Source organism: Schistocerca gregaria, chromosome 2, assembly GCF_023897955.1.
Source record: "Schistocerca gregaria isolate iqSchGreg1 chromosome 2, iqSchGreg1.2, whole genome shotgun sequence".
Lineage (NCBI taxonomy): Eukaryota > Metazoa > Arthropoda > Insecta > Orthoptera > Acrididae > Schistocerca > Schistocerca gregaria.
The window spans coordinates 435,947,660-435,973,023 of NC_064921.1; the positions used below are offsets into that span (position 1 = coordinate 435,947,660).

Consider the following 25,364-nt stretch of genomic DNA (forward strand, 5'->3'; position numbering starts at 1 on the left):
GCAAGCCCAGGCGAGGTTCTAGGCGCTTTAGTCTGGAACCACGCGGCCGCTACGGTCGCAGGTTCGAATCCTGCCTAGCGCATGGATGTGTGTGATGTCCTTAGGTTAGTTAGGTTTAATTAGTTCTAAGTTCTAGGTGACTGATGACCTCAGAAGTTAAGTGGCATGGTGCTCAGAGCCATTTTTGAACGCCCAGGCGTTTCTGCCTGCAACAGACCTGGCGTTCGCCGTGCCTAGCTGAAGTGACGTCACCAACAAGTGCTGAGGCCTTCCTTTGAGTCGGTGTTGGTATATCTCGTGGGCCCCGAGGCAACTAGTGTGACGTCACAAGTTCGTTGTGGGGCCTGTACTCCACAACTCTCTTCCCCACTCTATGCAGCTTTGTGCGAACATCTACATCTACACATATTTACATCTATACTCTGCAATCCACTGTGAAGTGCATAGTGGAGGGCACGTCCCATTGTAACAGTGATTACGGTATTCTCCTGTTTTTTCTCCTGTTCTACTCACCTAAGGATCACGGGCAAAATGATTACTTAAATGCCTCCGTACGTGCTGTAATTAGTTTAATCTGCCTTTGTAATCCCTGTCGAAGCAATACGTAGGAGACAAATATATTCGTAGATGGATCACTTAAAATCGATTCTACAAATTTACTAAGTAGATTTTCACTGGATATTTTGCGTCTATCTTCAAGCGACTGCTAGTTCAGTTCTTTCAGTATTTTTGTGGTACTATACCATGGGTCGAAGTAATCTGTGATCATTCGTGGTGTCCTTTGTAGTAATTGACTGTCGTGTGTTATTCCTGCTCTTTTAGGTCCCACACGCTTGAGATTTATTCTATAATGGGCTGCAAGAATCTTTCGTATGCTGTCTCCTTTGTATATTGATGGCATTTCGCTAGTATTCTACCAATGAACTGCAGTTGACACTTGCTTTATCTACGACTCAGGCTATGTGATCGCTCAATTTCATATCCCTACAACTTGTTACACTCAGTTGTTTGGTGTAATGTACCCTTTCTCGGGCAACAGTGAGCAAATATGAATACGATAAAGTTAACGGAAACTGCTCAGTAATATGCAGCACACAAATTGAAGGTTTGCTGTCGGAAGGACACATCACAGACGCGATAGCACGACGAATTGGGTTTACATCCAAACATATTAATTATGTCATTCAGTATTTATGTGAATTCCTACAAGAAATCAAATAAAATAAAATCGATGTCGCTTACTGATTGGTGAGTGTATCAGGCTGTAGGTGCCGAAGAACCTACCATTGTTCGATACACAGATTGATCGTGAAAAGTCTTACTTTAATTTATACCGTAAATAGTGGTAGCAAAACTGAATCAAACCTCATATTTAAGAATGCAGGTTCTATTCGGAATACAATACTCAAACAGCACGACACGATCCACAGTCAGACTGATTGCTTTCCAACAATGTACGTTGTGTTTCCTGACACACCATATACAAAACAGAAAGTGCATAGATAAAAGAAAATATATATGAGGAATTGAGAACATTAACGGTAGCCACTTTTGACAAATATGCCAGGTTATTATCAAAAGAATATAAAGCACAAAATTTTCCAGTTACTCATACTTAGATACGCTCTGTGAGTCTGGACAAACGAGAGTGATTACGGGAAGGAGCTTCTTCACTCCAAATCTCCTACTGTTTAACAGCTGACAGTTTTTCCATATATCGATATCTTGTATTTTTACTATTATTTACTCGTCTATTCTCTGTTTATCTTACGCTTGGATGTGTGTACATTTTATTGTGACAGTATGGATAAATAAAAACAAATATCGCAATATTTTATTTTTATACTTCAATGGGTTGATATCAGCTGTGAATCACTGATATTACAGTCATAGGATCTACATGTTTTCCTTTTGTGAAGCGCACTATTTTAAATTTCTGATCATTTTAAGTGAGTTTCCGTTCTTTGTATCACTTTGAAATCTTATCAGTATCTGACTGAATATCGGCGCAGCTTCTTTAAAATAGCACGTTATAATAGATAGATAAATGCGTCGTCCAAAGAAATTTCATGTTTCTAGTAATACACTCCTGGAAATTGAAATAAGAACACCGTGAATTCATTGTCCCAGGAAGGGAAAACTTTATTGACACATTCCTGGGGTCAGATACATCACATGATCACACTGACAGAACCACAGGCACATAGACACAGGCAACAGAGCATACACAATGTCGGCACTAGTACAGTGTATATCCACCTTTCGCAGAAATGCAGGCTGCTATTCTCCCATGGAGACGATCGTAGAGATACTGGATGTAGTCCTGTGGAACAGCTTGCCATGCCATTTCCACCTGGCGCCTCAGTTGGACCAGCGTTCGTGCTGGACGTGGAGACCGCGTGAGACGACGCTTCATCTAGTCCCAAACATGCTCAATGGGGGACAGATCCGGAGATCTTGCTGGCCAGGGTAGTTGACTTACACCTTCTAGAGCACGTTGGGTGGCACGGGATACATGCGGACGTGCATTGTCCTGTTGGAACAGCAAGTTCCCTTGCCGGTCTAGGAATGGTAGAAGGATGGCTTCGATGACGGTTTGGATGTACCGTGCACTATTCAGTGTCCCCTCGACGATCACCAGAGGTGTACGGCCAGTGTAGGAGATCGCTCCCCACACCATGATGCCGGGTGTTGGCCCTGTGTGCCTCGGTCTTATGCAGTCCTGATTGTGGCACTCACCTGCACGGCGCCAAACACGCATACGACCATCATTGGCACCAAGGCAGAAGCGACTCTCATCGCTGAAGACGACACGTCTCCATTCGTCCCTCCATTCACGCCTGTCGCGACACCACTGGAGGCGGGCTGCACGATGTGAGCGGAAGACGGCCTAACGGTGTGCGGGACCGTAGCCCAGCTTCATGGAGATGGTTGCGAATGGTCCTCGCCGGTACCCCAGGAGCAACAGTGTCCCTAATTTGTTGGGAAGTGGCGGTGCGGTCCCCTATGGCACTGCGTAGGATCCTACGGTCTTGGCGTGCATCCGTGCGTCGCTGCGGTCCGGTCCCAGGTCGACGGGCACGTGCACCTTCCGCCGACCACTGGCGACAATATCGATGTACTGTGGAGACCTCACGCCCCACGTGTTGAGCAATTCGGCGGTACGTCCACCGGCCTCCCGCATGCCCAGTATACGCTCTCGCTCAAAGTCCGTCAACTGCACATACGGTTCACGTGCACGCTGTCGCGGCATGCTACCAGTGTTAAAGACTGCGATGGAGCTCCGTATGCCACGGCAAACTGGCTGACACTGACGGCGACGGTGCACAAATGCTGCGCAGCTAGCGCCATTCGACGGCCAACACCGCGGTTCCTGGTGTGTCCGCTGTGCCGTGCGTGTGATCATTGCTTGTACAGCCCTCTCGCAGTGTCCGGAGCAAGTATGGTGGGTCTGACACACCGGTGTCAATGTGTTCTTTTTTCCATTTCCAGGAGTGTATTATCCACAAGGTGAATAATATTCAACATGATCAGCAAGGGTCCCAACACACTTACCCTAAGATACTTTTACACCTGCCGATGACCCTTCCTGCAATATAAATTTGCTGTGCTGCGTCATCCCTACCAAAATAATCTCAGCCACAAATTTCGCTAGTTATCCCATAGGATTGTACTTTAGATAAGAAATGTGGATTTGATAATTAGTCAAACGTTTTTTAGAATTCAGAAACACTGCATCTACCTGATTTCCTTGAACAATGGCTTTAAGGCTAACATGAGAAAAGTGTGAGTTGCGTTTCTCTTGATCTATGTTTTCGCTATCCATGCTGGCTGGCATTCTGTCCGATATACCTCATTGTGTTTGGGCTCAGAATATGTTCTAAGATTTCACAACAAATGGTCTAAAGGTACTGGACGACAGTTATGTGGATCATTTACTCTACCCTTCTTCTGGATGAGTGTGACGGGTGACCTCTTGCAGCTGCTGAGCTCGGTTTTTTGTTCGAGGGATCTACTATAGATTATAGTTTTCAATTACGGATGTTTTAGAACCGTGACTGTATATCGAATGTAAATAAGTTATACAAAACTGCAACCAGTCACTTTTTTTTGAATAATAATGCTTTATTATATGAACCGGTTTTCGAACCTTTTCAGGTTCATCTTCAGATGGTTTCGGGAGGATCCGGGAAGTTACATCATTACTGGTAGTAGCATAATGCTGGGTGCTGGTTTGCGACAGTATAGGCGGCTTCTTTCCGGATCTGCCTGCCTCCATTTTTATGTCCAGATCACACAAACTATATTACACTTTGACAGTGACACTTTACCAGCATCCAGCATGCTCCTTACAACTGTATAAAAGTGGTCTGGACATCAAAATGGAGGCAGGCAGATGCGGAAAAAAAAGCCGCCTATACTGTCGCAAACCAGCACCCAGTATTATGCTACTACCAGTAATGATGTAACTTCCAGGATCCCCCCGAAACAATCTGAAGATGAACCTGAAAAGGTTCGAAAACCGGTTCATGTAATAAAGCATTGTTATTAAAAAAAGTGACTGATTGCAGTTGTGTATAACTTATTTACATAGGCATCTACTATAGGTTATATTTAAAACAGCATCTAACTCAGCCGCAAAATCAGTGTGGAATGTGATAGAGATTTCATCGGGTCCTGGACCTTCGTTCAGTTTTAACAGTTTCACGTGTTTCTCAACGCCACTGACACTAATATCTATGTCACTCATTTTTTAGCGGTACGAGAATGAAATTAGTGTAGTACTCTTGGGTTCTGCTTCGTAAAGGAACACTGGAAGGCATTGTTAAGCATTTCTGCTTTTGATTTGCTACTCTCGATTTCGGTTCCTATCTCGTGTGTAAGTGACTGGACATTAATTTTGATGCCACTAACAGCCTTTCCATATGGGTTTTGTGAAAGATTTTTCTAAAATCTTCAGTCAAGGTAGTCACTGAAGGCTTCACCCATTGCTCTCTTTGACAGCCTAACAGCCAAAAACGTTTCATTCGGCATTGCTTTAATGCTGTATATTATAACAATAAGCAGTAGTTTCTTTTTCTCTAGAATTTCATTACAGTGAGTATATACCACGGGGGGTTCCTACCATCGAGAGATATTCTACAGGGCACATACCCGTCCAGTGCCTGGTCAACTATTCTCTTAAACGTCAGCCATAGTTCTTCTATATGCTCCGACTCTGAGCTAAAAGTCTCGCGTTCATTACTGAGATTGACACTACATCTTCTACTCTAAGCTTGGATTTTGATCTCGTCTATTAGTTGGCAAAAAATTCAAACCCATCTTGAAGGGAGGGGGGGGGGGGAAGGGTAGTTTTGTGGCAGTTTGTGCATAAACTTATATCTTTTCCCCATAAGTTTAATAAACACAACAGATACAAGCGACGGACACTTGTGTCATGAATAATATAGTCAGCTTCACTGTTTGCAACTGACTGCCAACGTTGAAGTAGCTTTCTGATTCCGCGGCTGTAGAAATAACGTGGATTTGACGCGAAGAACCCGTCGATCCATGTTCGGAGCTTATTTTCAACTGGAAAGGAAGTTCCTTGAAGGTTGTTCGATAGAGAGCAGGAAAGGTGAAACTCTGAGGGCGAAAGAGGCGCTGAATAAGGTAAGTGCGGAATGGATTCCTAACCCAGCTCCTGTACAGTGTTTATTGTCTGTCTAGCAGAATTCCAGTGGGCTCTATCGTGGAGTAGCATCACTTCACGCAGTCACCCTGATCGTTGATCTTGACCGCGTCGACAAGACGTCTCAGTAATTGACAATCAATGTCAGCAGTGATGGTTATACCCCGGGGAAGCAATTCGTAGTACACCACACCGTCGCTGTTCAACCAGAGGTGTAACATTTCTGGATGCACACTCGTGCTTGAACGGGGAGTTCTGCTTTGTTTGGGCTCAACCATTCCTTTCTTTTCGTTATGTTAGCATAAAGACACCATTTCTTGTCACAGGTCGGGAAGGCGAGCCAAAGGTTGCGTTTCATTGGCAGGACACTTAGAAGATGCAACAAGTCCACTAAAGAGACAGCTTACACTACACTCGTTCGTCCTCTGTTAGAATATTGCTGCGCGGTGTGGGATCCTTACCAGGTGGGATTGACGGAGGACATCGAAAGGGTGCAAAAAAGGGCAGCTCGTTTTGTATTATCACGTTATAGGGGAGAGAGTGTGGCAGATATGATACACGAGTTGGGATGGAAGTCATTACAGCATAGACGTTTTTCGTCGCGGCGAGACCTTTTTACGAAATTTCAGTCACCAACTTTCTCTTCCGAATGCGAAAATATTTTGTTGAGCCCAACCTACATAGGTAGGAATGATCATCAAAATAAAATAAGAGAAATCAGAGCTCGAACAGAAAGGTTTAGGTGTTCGTTTTTCCCGCTCGCTGTTCGGGAGTGGAATAGTAGAGAGATAGTATGATTGTGGTTCGATGAACCCTTTGCCAAGCACTTAAATGTGAATTGCAGAGTAGTCATGTAGATGTAGATGTAGCTGTAGGTAATGATATAGGGTAGGAGTGGTCGGTGTTGTTCACGAACCAAGCGATGACAAGCAAGCAGAGATGTACAGACGGTCTTTTTGTGACTTTGATTTTTGTGACTTTGGCTTTGAGCATGCGGTGCCCTTACTCCCGATTTTTGAACCTTCCCCATGGCATGAAAATGTCTCATGATGGTGAAATGATCACAGTTCATCACCTGTAGTTCTCGAGTCCACTGTCATGGATGACCGCGGATTAATGTGTTTAAATGATCTTCATCAAACCCGAAAGGTTTTCTGAACGTGGAGAGTCACTAATGAAAAAATGATCCTCCATAAAACGAGAAAACCATTTTCTGTCCGTTCTCTGTCCAATAGCATTATCCGCACATATGGCGCTTATATTTCTGGTTGCCATCGGTGCTTCCGACCCTCTATTGAACTCAAACAGAAGAATATGTTGGAAATGTTCCGATTTCTCCACTTGATACTTTATTTTCTAGCGTCCACATCTCCAGTCACTATCTCCAAATGGCAAAATGACAATATGCGGACTTAAATTGCTAACAGTGAACTACAAATAAAAAAAATGACAGTCGATAAATAGCCCTTAGCAACCTGAATACCAACAAGCAAAACAAAATACTAAGTCGCATGTGGTTTACTGTTTGGAACAAGTATTTTCATCTAACGCTGTATAGATATTGTTATAAAGGGTGAACACTAATAAAAGCGACAAACTGCGGGGACGGATCTCTGAGTGGAAATAGAGGAAAAAAGGTCTATGAAAATGCATCGCGCTGACGAATGGAAGGCCCTGTGACCACGTGCCGAGTGTTCTTTGTGTGTTGCAGGCTGTGTGATTGATGCAGCGTACTGTAAGCAGCAGAATGGTTCGGTATTCATACCGTAAACAAGCTCAGATGGTGTTTGTGTGCGAAGAAGCAGATGGAAACGGTCGAGAGGCAGCACAGCTGTACTACAACAAATACCCTCAAAGACACCAACCACATGAGACAATATTTCAAGCTTTATTTTGGACGTTTGTGTGATCGTGCGTCCTTTCAGACAGACGAACGTTCAGGGAGGCGGCGGACTGGGCGTACACCAGATTTGCAGGACTAGGTTCTACAAGGTATTGAGACGCAACCTAGTACAAGCTACAGGCAACTCGCCCGCCAACAGGCCCACAAACATGGTGTAAGCCGAAGTATGATTATGTATATCTTGCATGACAATCACTACTAATGCTATAACCTGCAATGAGTGCAAGGATTATCAGTTGTGGATTTCCCTTTATGCGAAGGCATTTGTCGATGCCGTTTGCAGCAGACCATCACAATGATGGGATTTCTGTCATCAGTCCTCTTTACCGACGAAGCAACCATTGTCAGACCTGACATCATCAATCTGCGTAATAGTCACCTGCTAGCTACTGAGGACCCTCGGGAATGGCCGAGGCATTTGATCAGCATCAAAATATGGCTCCGAGCACTATGGGACTTAACCTCTGAACTCATCAGTCCCCTAAAACTTAGAACTACTTATACCTAACTACCTTAGGACATCGCACACGTCCATGCCCAAGGCAGGATTCGAACCTGCGACCGTAGCAGTCGCGCGGTTCCAGACTGTAGTGCCTAGAACTGCTCGGCCACCATGGCCGGCTGATCAGCATCATTTCAGCATCAATGTGTATGCAGAGATTTGTGACGACCACATACACTCCTGGAAATTGAAATAAGAACACCGTGAAATCATTGTCCCAGGAAGGGGAAACTTTATTGACACATTCCTGGGGTCAGATACATCACATGATCACACTGACAGAACCACAGGCACATAGACACAGGCAACAGAGCATGCACAATGTCGGCACTAGTACAGTGTATATCCACCTTTCGCAGCAATGCAGGCTGCTATTCTCCCATGGAGACTATCGTAGAGATGCTGGATGTAGTCCTGTGGAACGGCTTGCCATGCCATTTCCACCTGGCGCCTCAGTTGGCCCAGCGTTCGTGCTGGACGTGCAGACCGCGTGAGACGACGCTTCATCCAGTCCCAAACATGCTCAATGGGGTACAGATCCGGAGATCTTGATGGCCAGGGTAGTTGACTTACACCTTCTAGAGCACATTGGGTGGCACGGGATACATGCGGACGTACATTGTCCTGTTGGAACAGCAAGTTCCCTTGCCGGTCTAGGAATGGTAGAACGATGGGTTCGATGACGGTTTGGATGTACCGTGCACTATTCAGTGTCCCCTCGACGATCACCAGAGGTGTACGGCCAGTGCAGGAGATCGTTCCCCACACCATGATGCCAGGTGTTGGCCCTGAGTGCCTCGGTCGTATGTAGTCCTGATTGTGGCGCTCACCTGCACGGCGCCAAACACGCATACGACCATCATTGGCACCAAGGCAGAAGCGACTGTCATCGCTGAAGACGACACGTCTCCATTCGTCCCTCCATTCACGCCTGTCGCGACACCACTGGAGGCGGACTGCACGATGTTGGGGCGTGAGCGGAAGACGGCCTAACGGTGTGCGGGACCGTAGCCCAGCTTCATGGAGACGGTTGCGAATGGTCCTCGCCGATACCCCAGGAGCAACAGTGTCCCTAATTTGTTGGGAAGTGGCGGTGCGGTCCCCTACGGCACTGCGTAGGATCCTACGGTCTTGGCGTGCATCCGTGCGTCGCTGCGGTCCGGTCCCAGGTCGACGGGCACGTGCACCTTCCGCCGACCACTGGCGACAACATCGATGTACTGTGGAGACCTCACGCCCCACGTGTTGAGCAATTCGGCGGTACGTCCACCCGGCCTCCCGCATGCCCACTATACGCCCTCGCTCATAGTCCGTCAACTGCACATACGGTTCACGTCCACGCTGTCGCGGCATGCTACCAGTGTTAAAGACTGCGATGGAGCTCCGTATGCCACGGCAAACTGGCTGACACTGACGGCGGCGGTGCACAAATGCTGCGCAGCTAGCGCCATTCGACGGCCAACACCGCGGTTCCTGGTGTGTCCGCTGTGCCGTGCGTGTGATCATTGCTTGTACAGCCCTCTCGCAGTGTCCGGAGCAAGTATGGTGGGTCTGACACACCGGTGTCAATGTGTTCTTTTTTCCATTTCCAGGAGTGTATATGGACCGCTTATGATTCCACAACGCCCAGCGGAGGAATCTACCTGGACTTTCCGGGGTATTGTCTGCCCGGGCTGATTGAGTATGAGCCTTTGGCAATTCGACAGGTTATGTGGTTTGTGCACTACAGAGCATTACCCCACTTTCGCATTGCAGTTCGCCGACACTTCAACATTATCTTCCCCGGACGCCAGATAGGACGCAGAGGCCCTGTAGCATGGTCTGCCGAATCAATGGAGTTAAACGCCAGGATACTCGGGAAAGTGTTGTGTACTGTGAACTGGTTCCTGAAGTGCAGACCCTTCAACAGCGTGTTCACGGCGACTGTGAGACCGGACAGTGCGGAAGAGCGTGGCAATCCATGATGTGACATGCGAACGCGTGCCTTGCATCCCTTCGAGGTCACTTTGTGACGAGGATCTGATGCAGCTCTCTGCTGTCTTCCGAGACGATTTGTTGTCGTTGCACGCACACCATCCATTTCTCAGACACGTTCAGAGGACCCTTTTTCCTCCATTTCCAGTCAGGAATCCGTCCCTGCAACTCGCCGGTTACTTCAGTCTTCACCCTGTGTTTGTGAGCTGTGTACAATGAGTAGAAGCCGATGGAGTGGGGGAAAGGGGTCGGAGGCGCAGATGACACGTCGCTTATGTGGAAAAATATTTCGTAAGGCCCGTTTTACACGGAACGTCGATACGAGTGAGAAAGTCGTCTTCTACAGCAGCGTCCCACGCGACAGACGGTCCAGCTAAAAAAAAAAAAAATAAAAAAAAAAAAAAAATAAAAAAAAAACAGTCTCGTCGTCTGCTCTACGTGTGTACTGTCCTTACTGCCAACTTTCAGCAAGGGAACCGAACGGTTTAAATTTAATATTCGTGACTATCAAATATATTTGTCCTTTTGTGTCCTTTTGTAATGATTACTATAACTAATTGTATTTTAGACTGACATTGTGTGCCCTGTATTTGGTTGTTTGCGTGCAGTTTATGTGAAACTAAGTCAATTACATGTGTAAACGATCCAACTATAAAAATCTAGAAATCATGGACAAACCAATAGAAATGTTGCTTTTCTGTTGCCAATGTTAATTTACTTGATTAACTCACGTTTTTCTATTCGGGAGGAGACACGTTATCGGTCATGTGCGAGTGCTGTGCTAGTGAACCAGAACATATTTTTTAAGAGCAGTTCCTGACAGATCTGGTTCACTGATTTACATTCACTTCCTCATACAAGCATCTTATTGTTTAAATGCCATTCAATGCTTATAGCAGGTGTTTCACTTGTTAATTATTTATGACGTGAACGAACTACAACTTTTCGTCGTGCAGGAGACACAATCCACAAAGAATCTCGCGCTGTTAGTTGAGTTTCCCACTCGGCCTCTACGTATGCGCGAAGCACTTTAATATGCGTGATAATAGGATGCATCTTATTACATACGACAGCGGTAGTACCACGGGGGTGAAAGCTATATGGCAGAAGAGGCAACGAGCCACGTAGTTCCTTGCAGACTACTAGTGGCGCTAGGAGTCAAACGAGTCAAACATGCTGGAATTGACCAATGAGAGCTCTCCAATGGCGGTTGTTGATATTCTATTGTTCTTTTTGTTCTGTACTGAAATCTACGATTACAGTTCTTTGTATTTGTTTCATATTTACATACTACTTATCTTAATTATAAATAGGTTCTTTACTTCAAATTTAACAAGTTCACCGTGGAATTGAAGAGATTTCCTGCTGAAAAAATGTCGCAATTAATCCTAAGGTAAGACGTTCAATCATCAGTAGATAATCTAGTAGCGTATAAATGAAATGTATTGTCTTCTATTGTGAATTAAGCTGTGCTGTTTCCGTTTGTTTATTTAAATAATTTTGATATGTCAGTAGTTTATTTAATGAAGAAATTTATTTTTTTTAAGAATATACAACACAACAAATTGACGTTGAAATACTTCTGTAAATTCCCAAGCTGTTCATATGGATATTACGTGGGTTCAACGGAGAAATTAGCAACAAGCATTTCTACCTGGTTTCCAAAACAACCCCAAGAATTGCTTCTGAAGTGGAAAAGTGTTTGTAAACCTGCACTTTATGTGAACTGTGTTACATATTTTGTTTGTGAAGATCATCTTTCCGAAGATTTTATGAATACCAATAGGCACAGATTAAACAGGGGTGTGTTTCCAAAACATGTGGCAGGTGTCCCTTGTGAAATTGCTAATATCATTAGTGAAACAGACAAAATTGTTGTTAATAATAAAAAAAATTATTGTGTGCTTGAGAAATAAAAGTAAGTTTTGTTTTCATTTCACTGTTTTCATCCACCTTTCCTATTTTTGGTACTTAATATCGATGTCTTCTTTTTTGTGTTGAAGCATTTACAATTGTAAGATGTGGTAACATTTTTTAAGAAATTAATGGTCAGTAGCGCAAGTTTCCTGGGCAATTACTCAGAAATTAGTCCTGAAACACAGTTGTAACAAATTTTAGAATTCTTCATTAATTAACACTGTGATAAAGATTTCTTAATTGAACCTCTTTAACTGCTGATTATTGTCTTAATAACAGGTTTTCTTTCTCCATTGACCCCACAGCTAGTAAGACGTCAAAGTATGACATTAAACAGGGATATTGTAGTCTGTTTAGCTGCTACAAGCTTTACTGGCTTGTGACAGTTATTTAGACTAGAAGCTTGTTTCGACTTAACTGTCAGTTTAAAGTGATGTGTCTAGTTCTTATGACGCACGAAACGTCCTGGAGCTTTTATATTGTGATGTCGTCAGTCATACAACCACACCGCCGCCTGAGAGATCGATCCGCCGGATGCGATTCTCTCGATAAACGGAACAGAAGATCAGCTGTGTTAGCCAAAGAGTACACAGCCAGTCGCAGTACTTATACTCGCCGCGAGGCACCGCTAGGCCACTTCATGTGCAACAAGAGAGTAGTGCAGTTGTGCCAGTCTACAGTTCGTAGCCGCGCTCAGTGGTCAGACAGCGCCGATGTTAGTCATCGTCTGCAGCTCTGTCATTGCTGCTATCAAGTCTTTGTAGCTCCGTAGTCTTCAAATTCACCGGATTCGACATTCAAGATTACGAGAGATTAATTGGTCACTTCAAGATTTGCGGTTTGTCGCATCGCGACACTGCAGCTCGAGTTAGTCGAGATCCAATGACTGTTAGCAGAATATGGAATCGGCGAGTTCAGGTGGGTAATACGGAACGCCATGCCGGATCCCAACGGCCTCGTATCACTAGCAGTCGAGATGACAGGCATCTTATCCGCATGGCTGTAACGGATCGTGCAGCCACGTCTCGATCCCTGAGTCAACAGATGGGGACGTTTGCAAGATAACAACCATCTGCACGAACAGCTCGACGAAGTTTGCAGCAGCATGGACTATAAGTTCGGAGACAATGGCTGCGGTTACCCTTGACGCTGCATAACAGACAGGAGCTCCTGCTATGGTATACTCAACTACGAGCCTGGGTGCACGAATGGCAAAACGTAATTTTTTCGGATGAATCCAGGTTCTGTTTATAGCATCATGAAGGTCGCATCCGTGTTTGGCGACATCGCGGTGAACGCACATTGGAAGCGTGTATTCGTCATCGCCATACTGGCGTATCACTCGGCGTAATGGTATGGGGTGCCATTGGGTACACGTCTCGGTCACCTCTTGTTCGCATTGACGGCACTTTGGAGAGTGGACGTTACATTTCAAATGTGTTACGACCCATGGCTCTACCCTTCAGTCAGCGAGCGAGGTGGCGCTGTGGTTAGCACACTGGACTCGCATTCGGGAGGACGACGGTTCAATCCCGTCTCCAACCATCCTAATTTAGGTTTTCCGTGATTTCCCTAAATCGCTTCAGGCAAATGCCGGGATGGTTCCTTTGAAAGGGCACAACCGATTTCCTTCCCAATCCTTCCCTAACCCGAGTTTGCGTTCCGTCTCTAATGACCTCGTTGTCGACGGGACGTTAAACACTAACCACCACCACCATCTACCCTTCATTCCATCCCTGCGAAACCCTACATTTCAGCAAGATAATGCACGACCGCATGTTTCAGGTCCTGTACGGGCCTTTCTGGATACAGAAAATGTTCGATTGCTGCCCTGGCCAGCACATTCTCCAGATCTCTCACCAATTGAAAACGTTTGGTCGATGGTGGCCGAGCAACTGGCTCGTCACAATACGCCAGTCACTACTCTTGATGAACAGTGGTGTCGTGTTGAAGCTGCATGGGCAGCTGTACCTGTACACGCCATCCAAGCTCTGTTTGACTCAATGCCCAGGCGTATCAAGGCCGTTATCACTGCCAGAGGTGGTTGTTCTGGGTATTGATTTCTCAGGTTCTATGCACCCAAATTCCGTGAAAATGTAATCACATGTGAGCTCTAGTATAATATATTTGTCCAATGAATACCCGTTTATCATGTGCATTTCTTCTTGGTGTAGCAATTTTTATGGCTAGTAGTGCATAACTGTCAACCAACTGATCATGGCTACCGCGAAGTTAAGTAATAAATAGTTTCTTATTTTGTACTCCTGCTAATTAATTGTCTTTTCCTGTTGTAGCTACCAAGCAGTCTTGGAATAGTAGAAACCACCTTTCCACCTCCTTAGGTACCTCATATTTGCCACCTCATGTTGATGGACTAGATTATGGTGGAAGATCGAGAACCATCATATATGTCGATAGAAATCAATATAGGTGTGTCAGTTTGAAAGTCTATTCTTGACGTTTGCGCCTGACTGTTACTGCTCAAGAAAACATCATAGGAGCAGCGACTGTCAGACGCAAACGTCAAAAATAGACTTGAAAACTGACGCACTTATATTGATTTCTGTCAACATATAAAAGTTCCAGGATGTATTGCGCGTCATAAGAACTAGACGCAACACTTGAAACTGACATTAAGTAGAAACAAGTTTGTAGTTTAAATCACTGAAGCTAAATAAAATTGTTGCAGCTAAATTGTAGTACAAATATTCCTGAATAATAGGTTGTGACTGCTGTATGGCAATGTGCTATAGCTGTGTTTAAATTATTTTATTATGATGCTAGCCAAAACAATTACATAGCACGGCAGAGAACTGAGATAAGAAAATTAAAAGCAAAAGAAAACCTGCAGCGTTCATAAGCTAGGAGGGATGCAACCCGCAAAGTTGATCCCGTGCAAGTGGCCCCGTCTACACGGCAGGAGCCGGCGGAACCGGTGCGTCACTGGTAATGTTGGCAGCTCGCACGTGCCGTGCAGAACGTGCTTGAGCGGCGGCGGTGCCGGTGTTGCAGACGGTGGTGCTGGAGGACGCGCAGAGCGGCCAGCCGCGGCAGCCGCAGCCGCAGTCGCAGGCGCAGGGCGCGGCGGAGCGCGGCTACACGTTCGACCGTGTGCTGGGCGAGCAGGCGACGCAGCAGCACGTGTTCGAGGCGACGGTGGCGCCGCTGGTGGGCGACGTGCTGCGCGGCTACCACGCCGCCGTGTTCGCGTACGGCGCCACCGGCTCCGGCAAGACGCACACCATGCTGGGCCGGCCCGCCAGCCCCGGCGTCATGGTGCGCGCGCTCGACCAGCTCTTCCAGGGCGTCGCCAGGGACCCCGCCTACTCCGTGAGTACCCGTCGCGCTCACCACGTCTGTTACTGCTTCTCACTATGCTGCCTGAATGTAGCGAAGTGTGGTTCTTCTGTAACGGACACCTCGTATAGGACACTGGGGCGACCCATTTTTGAGTGCTGTTCGAGTGTTTGGGAAATGTGCCATGTCGGATTAAAGGAACATGCTGAAGCAGTTCAGAGGCGGGCTGCTAAATTTGTTGCCGGTAGGTTAGGAAAAAAAAAAACGCATGTGTTACAGGGATAATTCGGGAACTCAGATAGGAATTACTGGAAGGAAGGCAATATTCTCTTCGACGGCAGTATTGAGAAAATTTAGAGAACCAGTTGGTTGGTTGCTTGGTTTAAAAGGGGGGTGGACAGAGACCAAACTGCTAGGTCATCGGACTCTCGTTCCGATTAAAACAATTCCACAAAGGCGGAAGTAAAATAATAGACACATACAAAACATAGTTGTAAGAAAGGAGAAAACCACAAGAATGACAGAAGGCCAACAAACACTAATGTGGACAAAATTGGACAAGAAAACCACAGAGAGACGCAAGAAACATGTAGAAGAGATCAAAATAAGGAAGCAGATTACCATGGCTGGCTGATCATGAGAATAAAAGGAGAAGCCATCCACTCTGCATCATATTAAAACTTCCACCCTAAAATCTCTAGGTTGGAGGACACAGAGGGACAAAGGACGTGTGCTAAAACTTAGAACAATGAGAGACGCAAGAAACATGTAGAAGAGATCAAAATAAGGAAGCAGATTACCATGGCTGGCTGATCATGAGAATAAAAGGAGAAGCCATCCACTCTGCATCATATTAAAACTTCCACCCTAAAATCTCTAGGTTGGAGGACACAGAGGGACAAAGGACGTGTGCTAAAACTTAGAACAAATGATAAAACCCAACCTCACGAATAAAACGTAAAACTAAAGCGGCTGTTGAGGCATTGTCAGCCAACACTGAAGGTAGGGTGCTGGGAAAGTTGAAAGTCCGCTGCAGACTGGCTGAAACTAGACAGCCCAGCAAGAGGTGGAAGATCGTCATTTGTGAGCCACAGCGACACAGAGGTGGGTCCCCGCATTGGAGGAGGTAACCTTGCGTTAGCCACATATGGCCAATGCAGAGCCAGCAGAGGACAACTGATTCCCTATGAGAGGACTGGATGGAAGACGTCCACAAATTCTTAGTCTCCTTAATGACACACAGTTTGTTGTGCATACTGTTGTGCCATTCCGTCTCCCAAAGCCAGAAAACCCTGCGGCGTAAGACAAAACACGGGTCAGTTTCGGAGATGCCCATCCCCAGAAGCGGTTTCTGCATAGTCTGTTTGGCCAGCCTGTCGGCAAATTCGTTGCCTGGGACTCCGAAATGTCCTACGGTCCACACAAACATCACTGAACGACGGGATCACTCCAGGGCACAGAAGGACTCCTTAATGAACGCTACCGAAGGATGGCGAGGTTAGCATTGGTCTATAGCTTGTAGGCTGCACAAGAAGTCAGTACACAGGAGAAATGACTCACCAAGGCATGAGAGAATGTGCTCAAGAGCATGAGGTATGGTCACCTCTGCAGTGAAGACACTGCAGCCATCTGGCAAGGAGTGCTGTTCAGTATGTCCCCCAGGAACATACGCAAAGCCTACGTGACCATCAGCCATTGAGCCATCGGTGTAAACTAATTCATGGCCCTGGTACAAGTCGAGAATCGAGAGGAAGTGACAGCAGAGAGACGCAGGGTTAACGGAGTCCTTAGGGCCATGCGAAAGCTCCAGAAGAATCTGTGGCCTAGGTGTACGTCTTGGAGGCGTATGTGAATGGACCTCGAGGAGAGGTGCTAACGGGAAGGACTCCAGTCCAGACAGAAGGGACCAGATGCGAACTGCAGTCATAAGCCCTGACCTGGGCCGCCAATGCAGGAGATGAACAGCTATGGTTGGGAAAAGGAGACAGTAATTCAGAAGCACAGGAGAACTATGAACGTGTGCAACGTAACTGGCAAGCAGTTGTGCATGTCTAACCTTCAACGGAGGGACTCCGGCCTCCACCAGGACACTGGTCACTGGACTCGTTCTAAAAGTTACCATCACTAGGCGAACACCACAATGGTGCACTGGGTCGAGTAAACGCAATGCTGAGGGCGCCGCCAAGCCGTAAACCAGGCTCCCATTGTCAAGTCGCGATTGATCAAGGGCTCTGTAGAGCTGCAACAGTTTAGGGTGACTTTCACCCCAGTTGGTCTTGCTCAGGCAGCATAGGGCATTGACATGCCGCCAACACTTCTGCTTAAGCTGATGAAGATAAGGTAGAAGTCAATCAGGCATCGAAACCCAGTCCTAAGAATCGATATGTTTCCACTACAGTGAGTTGATCATCAATAAGGTAAAGTTCTGGTTCTGGATGAAGACTGCGACGCCGACAGAAATGTATAACACACGACTTCATGGCTGAAAACTGGAAGCCGTGGGCTAGAGCCCATGACTGGGCCTTGTGAATTGCTCCCTGTAGGCACCACTCAGCAACACCAGTAATGGAGGAGCAGTACGAAATGCAGAAGTAATCCACATACAGAGAAATTGAGACCGACGGCCCTACAGCTGCTGTTAGACTGTTAACAGGCACTAAAAATAGAGAGACACTCAATACAGAGCCTTGCGGAACGTAATTCTTCTGAATATGGGGGGAACTATGGGAGGCACTAATTTTGACGTGAAAAGTATGTAGTGACAGGAAGTTTTGATTAAAAGTTGGAGCGAGCCATGGAGAACCCACTCATACAGTATGACAAGGATGTGATATCAACAGGCCATGTCATGTGCTTTACGTACATCAAGAAAAGTGCCAACCAGCTGTTGGCATCTGGAAAAGGCTGTATAGATGGTAGACTCGAGGGACACTGGGTTAGCAGTGGTAGAGTGACCCTGGTGGAAGCCGCCCTGACATGGAGCCAGTAGGCCACGTGACTCCAGGACCCAACCCAACTGTCGACACACCATACGTTCCAGCAGCTTACAAAGAAAGTTGGTGAGGCTGTGGGCTGGTAGCTATCCACATCAAGTGGGTTTTGACCCGGTTTGAGCACTGGAATGATGGTGCCCTCCCGCCATTGCGATCGAAAGACACCATTGCACCAGATCAATGTGAAGATGACAAAGAGATGTCACTTGTAGTCAGACAAGAGATGTTTAATCATCTGACTGTGGATCCAGTCTGGCCAGGAGCTGTGTCAGGGCAATGTGCAAGGGCGCTGAGGAGCTCCCACTCTGTAAATGGGGCATTATAGGGTTTACTGTGGCGTGTAGTGAACGAGAGGACTTTCTTTTCCATCCATCGTCTGAGGGTGCAAAAGATTGGGGGGTAGTTCTCCAATGCAGGGGCTCAAGCATACTGCTCAGGAAAGTGCTTGGCAATCGCGTTTGCATCGGTAGATAACACGCCATTGATGTTAATACCACGGACACCTGTTGGGGTCTGGTACCCAAAAAAGATGTCTGATCCGCGTCCAGACTTGGGAAGGTGACGTATGACATCCAATGGTCGACACGTACCTCTCCCAACACTCCTGTTTCTGTCGTTATATAACTGGCGAATGCGGGCAAGGAGCCGCTTAAGGGCTATTAGGTGCTGTAGGAAAGGGTGCTGCTTGTGTTACTGTAGAGCTCGCCGACGCCCTTTAATTGCCTCAGCGACTTCTGGCGACCACCAATGGACTGTCTTTCGCCAGGGGCACCCTAAAGAACGAGGGATCGCGTATTCCGCCGCAGAAGCGATCGTTGTAGTGACCTGTTCAACGACAACATCGATGGCACCATGTGGAAGAGATTCAGCGGTGAGAGCAGAGGTGAAGGCTTCCCAGTCTGCCTTTTTAAAGCCCATCTGGGTAGGCGTCCGTGGGCATGATGGCGGGGAATGACGGGGAAGTGGTCATTACCACACAGGTCGTCGTGTGCTTTCGAGTGGATAGATGGAAGGCCAGGACTGCAAACCGAGAGATCAATGGCCAAATATGTGGCATGTGCCACACTGAAATATGTGAGGCCACCTGTATTTTAGAGGCAGAGGTCGAGATGTGACATTAAAATTTCTACCTCCCTACCTCGGCCAGTAAGCGTGGCACCATCCCACAGGGGGTTATATATGTTACAATCTCCCAAAAGTAGGAAAGGTTTAGGGTGTTAATCAGTGCAGTCAATACGTTCAGGGGTACTGCACCGTCTGGAGGAAGATATACATTGTAGATAGTTATTTCCTGAGTCATCCTGACAGCCACAACTCGAAGAGGGGTTTGAAGGGGCACAGGTTCACTACATACTGAGTTCAGGACATAGACGCAAATTCCACCTGGCACTCTATTATAGTTGCTATGGTTCCTGTAGTATCCCTTGTAGCTGAGGAGGGCAGGGATCTGCATTGCCGGAAACAAAGTTTTCTGGAGGGCAATACAGAAAGCAGGTGTAAAACTTAACAGATGCCGTAGCTCAGCCAGGTGGTGGGAAAACCGTTGCAATTCCACTGGACGATTACATGATCATGATGCTGGGTCACTTGCTGCCACCAGTTTAGTACCTCTGCTGTCGACATCCATTGTGTCTGAGGTCCCAGCGCCCAGCGAGATCTAGGTCCTCAGCGGACACCATAATCTCCACCTCATCCTCATCCACAGATCTTGTAGGTAGTGGTGGTGTGGGTGCCACCGCAGTGCCATGCTTCCTGGGGTTTCTATTTCTTTATAGGTTTCTCTCGCTGCTCCTTAGGTTTTTCTGGCTGGGAGGGCTTCACTAATTCAGCCTCAGGGACTGAGGGGGACCATAAAGCCCTGTGATCAGCTACTGTCAGGTGTCAGCTTTGCCATTGGTAGGAACCTGGGAAGGCAGTTACCCAAGAGATCCCTTCCTGGCGAGAGGAGCCTAAGAAGAGTTAACGCTTCTTCGGCTGAGAAGTGGGGACTGATGTCCCCGATGGTTTGGGGGGAGGGGGGTTGCTCCTGAAGTAGGTTTTGAACAATCAACAGGGAGGGACGTGCCCCCCCCCCCCCCTCCATCAAGGGGCAGGCTGTGTCTGACAACTCTGAGAGCCAACTGTATGCAGCAGAATGGAAGATGATAGAACCATTATCATAGTGGCAATGTACGTTGATGTTGTATGCACAGGATGTAGCCCCTCATACTTTCTCTTAGCCTCAGTGTGTGTCAGTCGGTCCAGGGTCTTGTGTTACATTATTTTTCTTTTTTTCTGGAGAATCCTGCAGACTGGCGAGCAAGGCAAATGGTGCTCTCTGCAGCTGACACAGATGGGATGCAAGGCACAGGGAGTATTGGGATGTGAAAGACATCCACAATCGTGACAGGTGGCGCTGGAAGTACAGTGCGAAGACATATGGCTGAACTTCCAGCACTTAAAACGATACATGGCTTTACATCACAGTGATAGCCCATCACCTTGACCTTCTCGGGTAACGTGTTCTCAATGGAGAGAAGTCTTCCGAAGTAAGAGTGATTTGAGGTGTGCTGCACGGGAGTGTCATAGGACCGTTGCTATTCACAATATACATAAATGACCTTGTGGATGACATCGGAAGTTCACTGAGGCTTTTTGCAGATGATGCTGTGGTGCATCGAGAGGTTGTAACAATGGAAAATTGCACTGAAATGCAGGAGGATCTGCAGCGAATTGACACATGGTGCAGGGAATCGCAATTGAATCTCAATGTAGACAAGTGTTATGTGCTGCGAATACATAGATAGATCCCTTATCATTTAACTACAAAATAGCAAGTCAGCAACTGGAAGCAGTTAATTCCATAAATTATCTGGGAATACGCATTAGGAGTGATTTAAAATGGAATGATCATATAAAGTTGATCGTCGGTAAAGCAGATGCCAGACTGAGATTCATTGGAAGAATCCTAAGGAAATGCAATCCGAAAATAAAGGAAGTAGGTTACAGTACGCTTATTCGCCCACTGCTTGAATACTGCTCATCAGTGTGGGATCCGTACCAGATAGGGTTGATAGAAGAGATAGAGAAGATCCAACGGAGAGCAGCGCGCTTCGTTACAGGATCATTTAGTAGCCGCGAAAGCGTTACGGAGATGATAGATAAACTCCAGTGGAAGACTATGCAGGAGAGTTGCTCAGTAGCTCGGTACGGGCTTTTGTTAAAGTTTCGAGAACATACCTTGCTCCCTCCTACGTATATCTCGCGAAGAGACCATGAGGATAAAATCAGGGAGATTAGAGCCCACACAGAAGCATACCGACAGTCCTTCTTTCCACGAGCAATACGAGATTGGAATAGAAGGGGAGAACCGATAGAGGTACTCAGGGTACCCTCCGCCACACACCGTCAGGTGGCTTGCGGAGTATGGATGTAGATGTAGATGTAGATGTAGATGTAGATGTAGATACTAGGTACAGAAAGCTGGTTGAGACCTGAAATTGATAGCACTGAGATTTGTGGAGAAAATTCAAGTGTACATCGAAAGAAAAGGCATATGGGAAATGGAGGTGTTTTTTTTTGCAGTAGACAAGAAACTCAAATCTACCGTGATAGATATTGAAGCTGCATGTGAGATTGTTTGGTTAAGACTCAGTATCAGGGGCGGGCATGAAATGATAACTGGATCCTTCTATCGCCCACCAGCCTCGTCTCCTGAAGTAACCGATAACTTTAGGGAAAACCTCACTTCACTTGCAAGTAGGTTCCTCAGTCATACCGTAATCGTCAGCGGAGACTTTAATCACCCATCAACTAATAGGAAAAATTACAGTTTTGTTATTGGTGTGCTTGATAAGACATCCTGTGAAACTTGACTAAATGCCTTCTCTGAAAACTACCTAGAACAGATAGATAGGGATCCGACTCTTGATGGAAATATATTTGATCTAATGGCAACAAACAGACCTGACCTCTTTGAGGAAGTCCACATCGAAACTGGTATCAGTGGTCATGACGTGATTGTGGCAATACTGATTGCCAAAGTAAAAAGGGCAATTAAAAGAAACAGAAAGACATATCCTCAGTAAACTAGGAAAAAGATCAATAGGGTCATATTTTGGAGAGGAATTAGAAACTTTTAACATAGGGCAGGAGTGTCTGGAGAAATTCCGGCTCCAGTTTAAAAGAGTAGTTGACTAAGTACTAGATAGATATGTACCCAATAGAACAGTTCAAATCAGAGGGAACTTTCATGGTATACAGCCACTGTAAGTAAACTTCCAAAGAATGAGAGATTACTGCATAATAGGTGTAAAACAAAGCGTAGGGCTACAGAGAGCGAAACGCTGAATGAGACACGTTTGGCCATCAAGAGAGCAATGCGTGGCGCCTTCAGCGACTGCCGTAGCAGAATGTTGTCAAGTAATAGAAGCCAAAGAAATTCTGGCCGTATGTAAAGGCTGTTAGTGGCCCAACGTTAGTGTCCAGTCTCTAGCAAAAATTGAGGGTAGCAAACCGAAAGCCGAAATGCATAACTCCTTTTTCAAATGTTTCTTTACAAAGGAAACCCCAGGAGAATTGCCTCAATTTAATCCTAGTACCACTGAGAATATGAATGAAATAATATTAGTATTAGTGGTGTTGAGAAATCGCTAAAACTGAAGAAAACTCCAGGGCATGATGGAATCCCTGCAGGTTCTATACTGAATATGCGGCTGAGTTAGCCCCTCTTCTAACTATAATCCATCGTAGATCCCTCGAGCAAAACATCGTGCCAAATTCATTGAAAAAGGCACAGGTCGCACCCGTCAACAAGAAAGGTGGTAGAAGTGATCCACAAAACTATTGTCCAATATCCTTGACATCGATTTGTTGTAGAATCTTAGAGCACGTTATGCCCTCTGAAATAATGAGATATCTTGAACAGAATGACCTCGTCAATGCCATCCATCATGGGTTTCATAAACATCAATGATCTGAAACCCAACTCGCACTTTCCTCTTTGGATCAAGGCTATCAGGCAGATGCTGTATTTCTCGATTCCCAAAAAGCATTTGACTCAGTACCACACCCTCGCTTACTGCCAATAGTACGATCATATGGGGTGTCAAGTGAAATTTGTGACTGTATTGAGGACTTTTTGGTAGGGAGGACGCAACACGTTATCTTGGATGAAGAGTCATCGTCATATGTAGAAGTAACTTCAGGTGTGCCCCAGGGAAGTGTGTGAAGTGTGTTGAGGCCTTTGCTGTTCAAGTTGTACATTAATGACCTTGTAAACAATAGTAAAATCAGGCTTTCTGCAGATGAAACAGTTATTTACAACGAGGTACTATTTAAAAGAAACTGCATAGACATTCAATCAGATCTTGATAAGATTTCAAAGTGATGCAGAGACTGGCAATTTGCTTTATATGTTCAGAAATGTAAAATTTTTGCACTTCACAAAACGAAAGAACGTAGTATCTTATGATCATAATATCAATGAGTCACCGCTGGAATCGGCCAATTCATACAAATACATGTGTGTAGCAATTTGTAGGGATATGAAATGGATTGGAATGATCACATAGGTTTAGTTGCGTGTGAGAAGCTGGTAGACTTCCGTTTATTGGTAGAATAATGGGGAAGTGCAATCAATCTACAAAGTACACTGCTTGCAAATCACTAGAATATTGATCAAGTTTGTGGGACCCGTACCAGTTAGGACTAACGTAGGACATTGGATGCATGCAGATAAGGGCAATGACTGTCAAAGAGATACTGAGATACTGCACTGGACGATTCTTTGAGATAGACTATTCCGAGAATGTTTACTAAGCTCCAAGAACTGGTTTTAAATGATTACTCTATGAATATACTACAACCCCCTACGTATCGCTGACGTAGGGATCATGAAGATGAGATCAGAATAATTACTGCACGCACAGAGGCATTCAAACAAATATTCTTATTGCGCTACATAAGTGAATGGAACAGGAAGAAACCCTAATAACTAGTATAGTGGGACGTGCCCTCTGCCATGAAACTCACAGTGATTTGCTTTGTATAGATGCAGATGTAGATGGATCGCCAAACCGATGATGAAATGAGTAGGACGAGTCTCTCGTTGGTGTAATCGTTTTCATGGTTCTCTTTTTTATACACTCCTGGAAACTGAAATAAGAACACCGTGAATTCATTGTCCCAGGAAGGGGAAACTTTATTGACACATTCCTGGGGTCAGATACATCACATGATCACACTGACAGAACCACAGGCACATAGACACAGGCAACAGAGCATGCACAATGTCGGCACTAGTACAGTGTAAATCCACCTTTCGCAGCAATGTAGGCTGCTATTCTCCCATGGAGACGATCGTAGAGATGCTGGATGTAGTCCTGTGGAACGGCTTGCCATGCCATTTCCACCTGGCGCCTCAGTTGGACCAGCGTTCGTGCTGGATGTGCAGACCGCGTGAGACGACATTTCATCCAGTCCCAAACATGCTCAATGGGGGACAGATCCGGAGATCTTGCTGGCCAGGGTAGTTGACTTACACCTTCTAGAGCACGTTGGGTGGCACGGGATACATGCGGACGTGCATTGTCCTGTTGGAACAGCAAGTTCCCTTGCCGGTCTAGGAATGGTAGAACGATGGGTTCGATGATGGTTTGGATGTACCGTGCACTATTCAGTGTCCCCTCGACGATCACCAGAGGTGTACGGCCAGTGTAGGAGATCGCTCCCCACACCATGATGCCGGGTGATGGCCCTGTGTGCCTCGGTCGTATGCAGACCTGATTGTGGCGTTCACCTGCACGGCGCCAAACACGCATACGACCATCATTGGCACCAAGGCAGAAGCGACTCTCATCGCTGAAGACGACACGTCTCCATTCGTCCCTCCATTCACGCCTGTCGCGACACCACTGGAGGCGGGCTACACGATGTTGGGGCGTGAGCGGAAGACGGCCTAACGGTGTGCGGGACCGTAGCCCAGCTTCATGGAGACGGTTGCGAATATTCCTCGCCGATACCCCAGGAGCAACATTGTCCCTAATTTGCTGGGAAGTGGCGGTGCGGTCCCCTACGGCACTGCGTAGGATCCTACGGTCTTGGCGTGCATCCGTGCGTCGCTGCGGT

The 25,364-nt window shown here is 46.3% G+C and overlaps 1 protein-coding gene across 1 annotated transcript in view; it reads left to right on the top strand.

Annotated features, from left to right (window-relative positions):
- Nucleotides 1-25,364, top strand: part of LOC126335822 (kinesin-like protein KIF19) — a 603,567-nt gene that overhangs the window by 150,863 nt on the left and 427,340 nt on the right. The window contains exon 4 of the mRNA XM_049999287.1: nucleotides 14,980-15,297. Within this exon, the coding sequence (XP_049855244.1) occupies nucleotides 14,980-15,297 (318 nt within the window). The remainder of the gene's footprint in view (nucleotides 1-14,979; nucleotides 15,298-25,364) is intronic.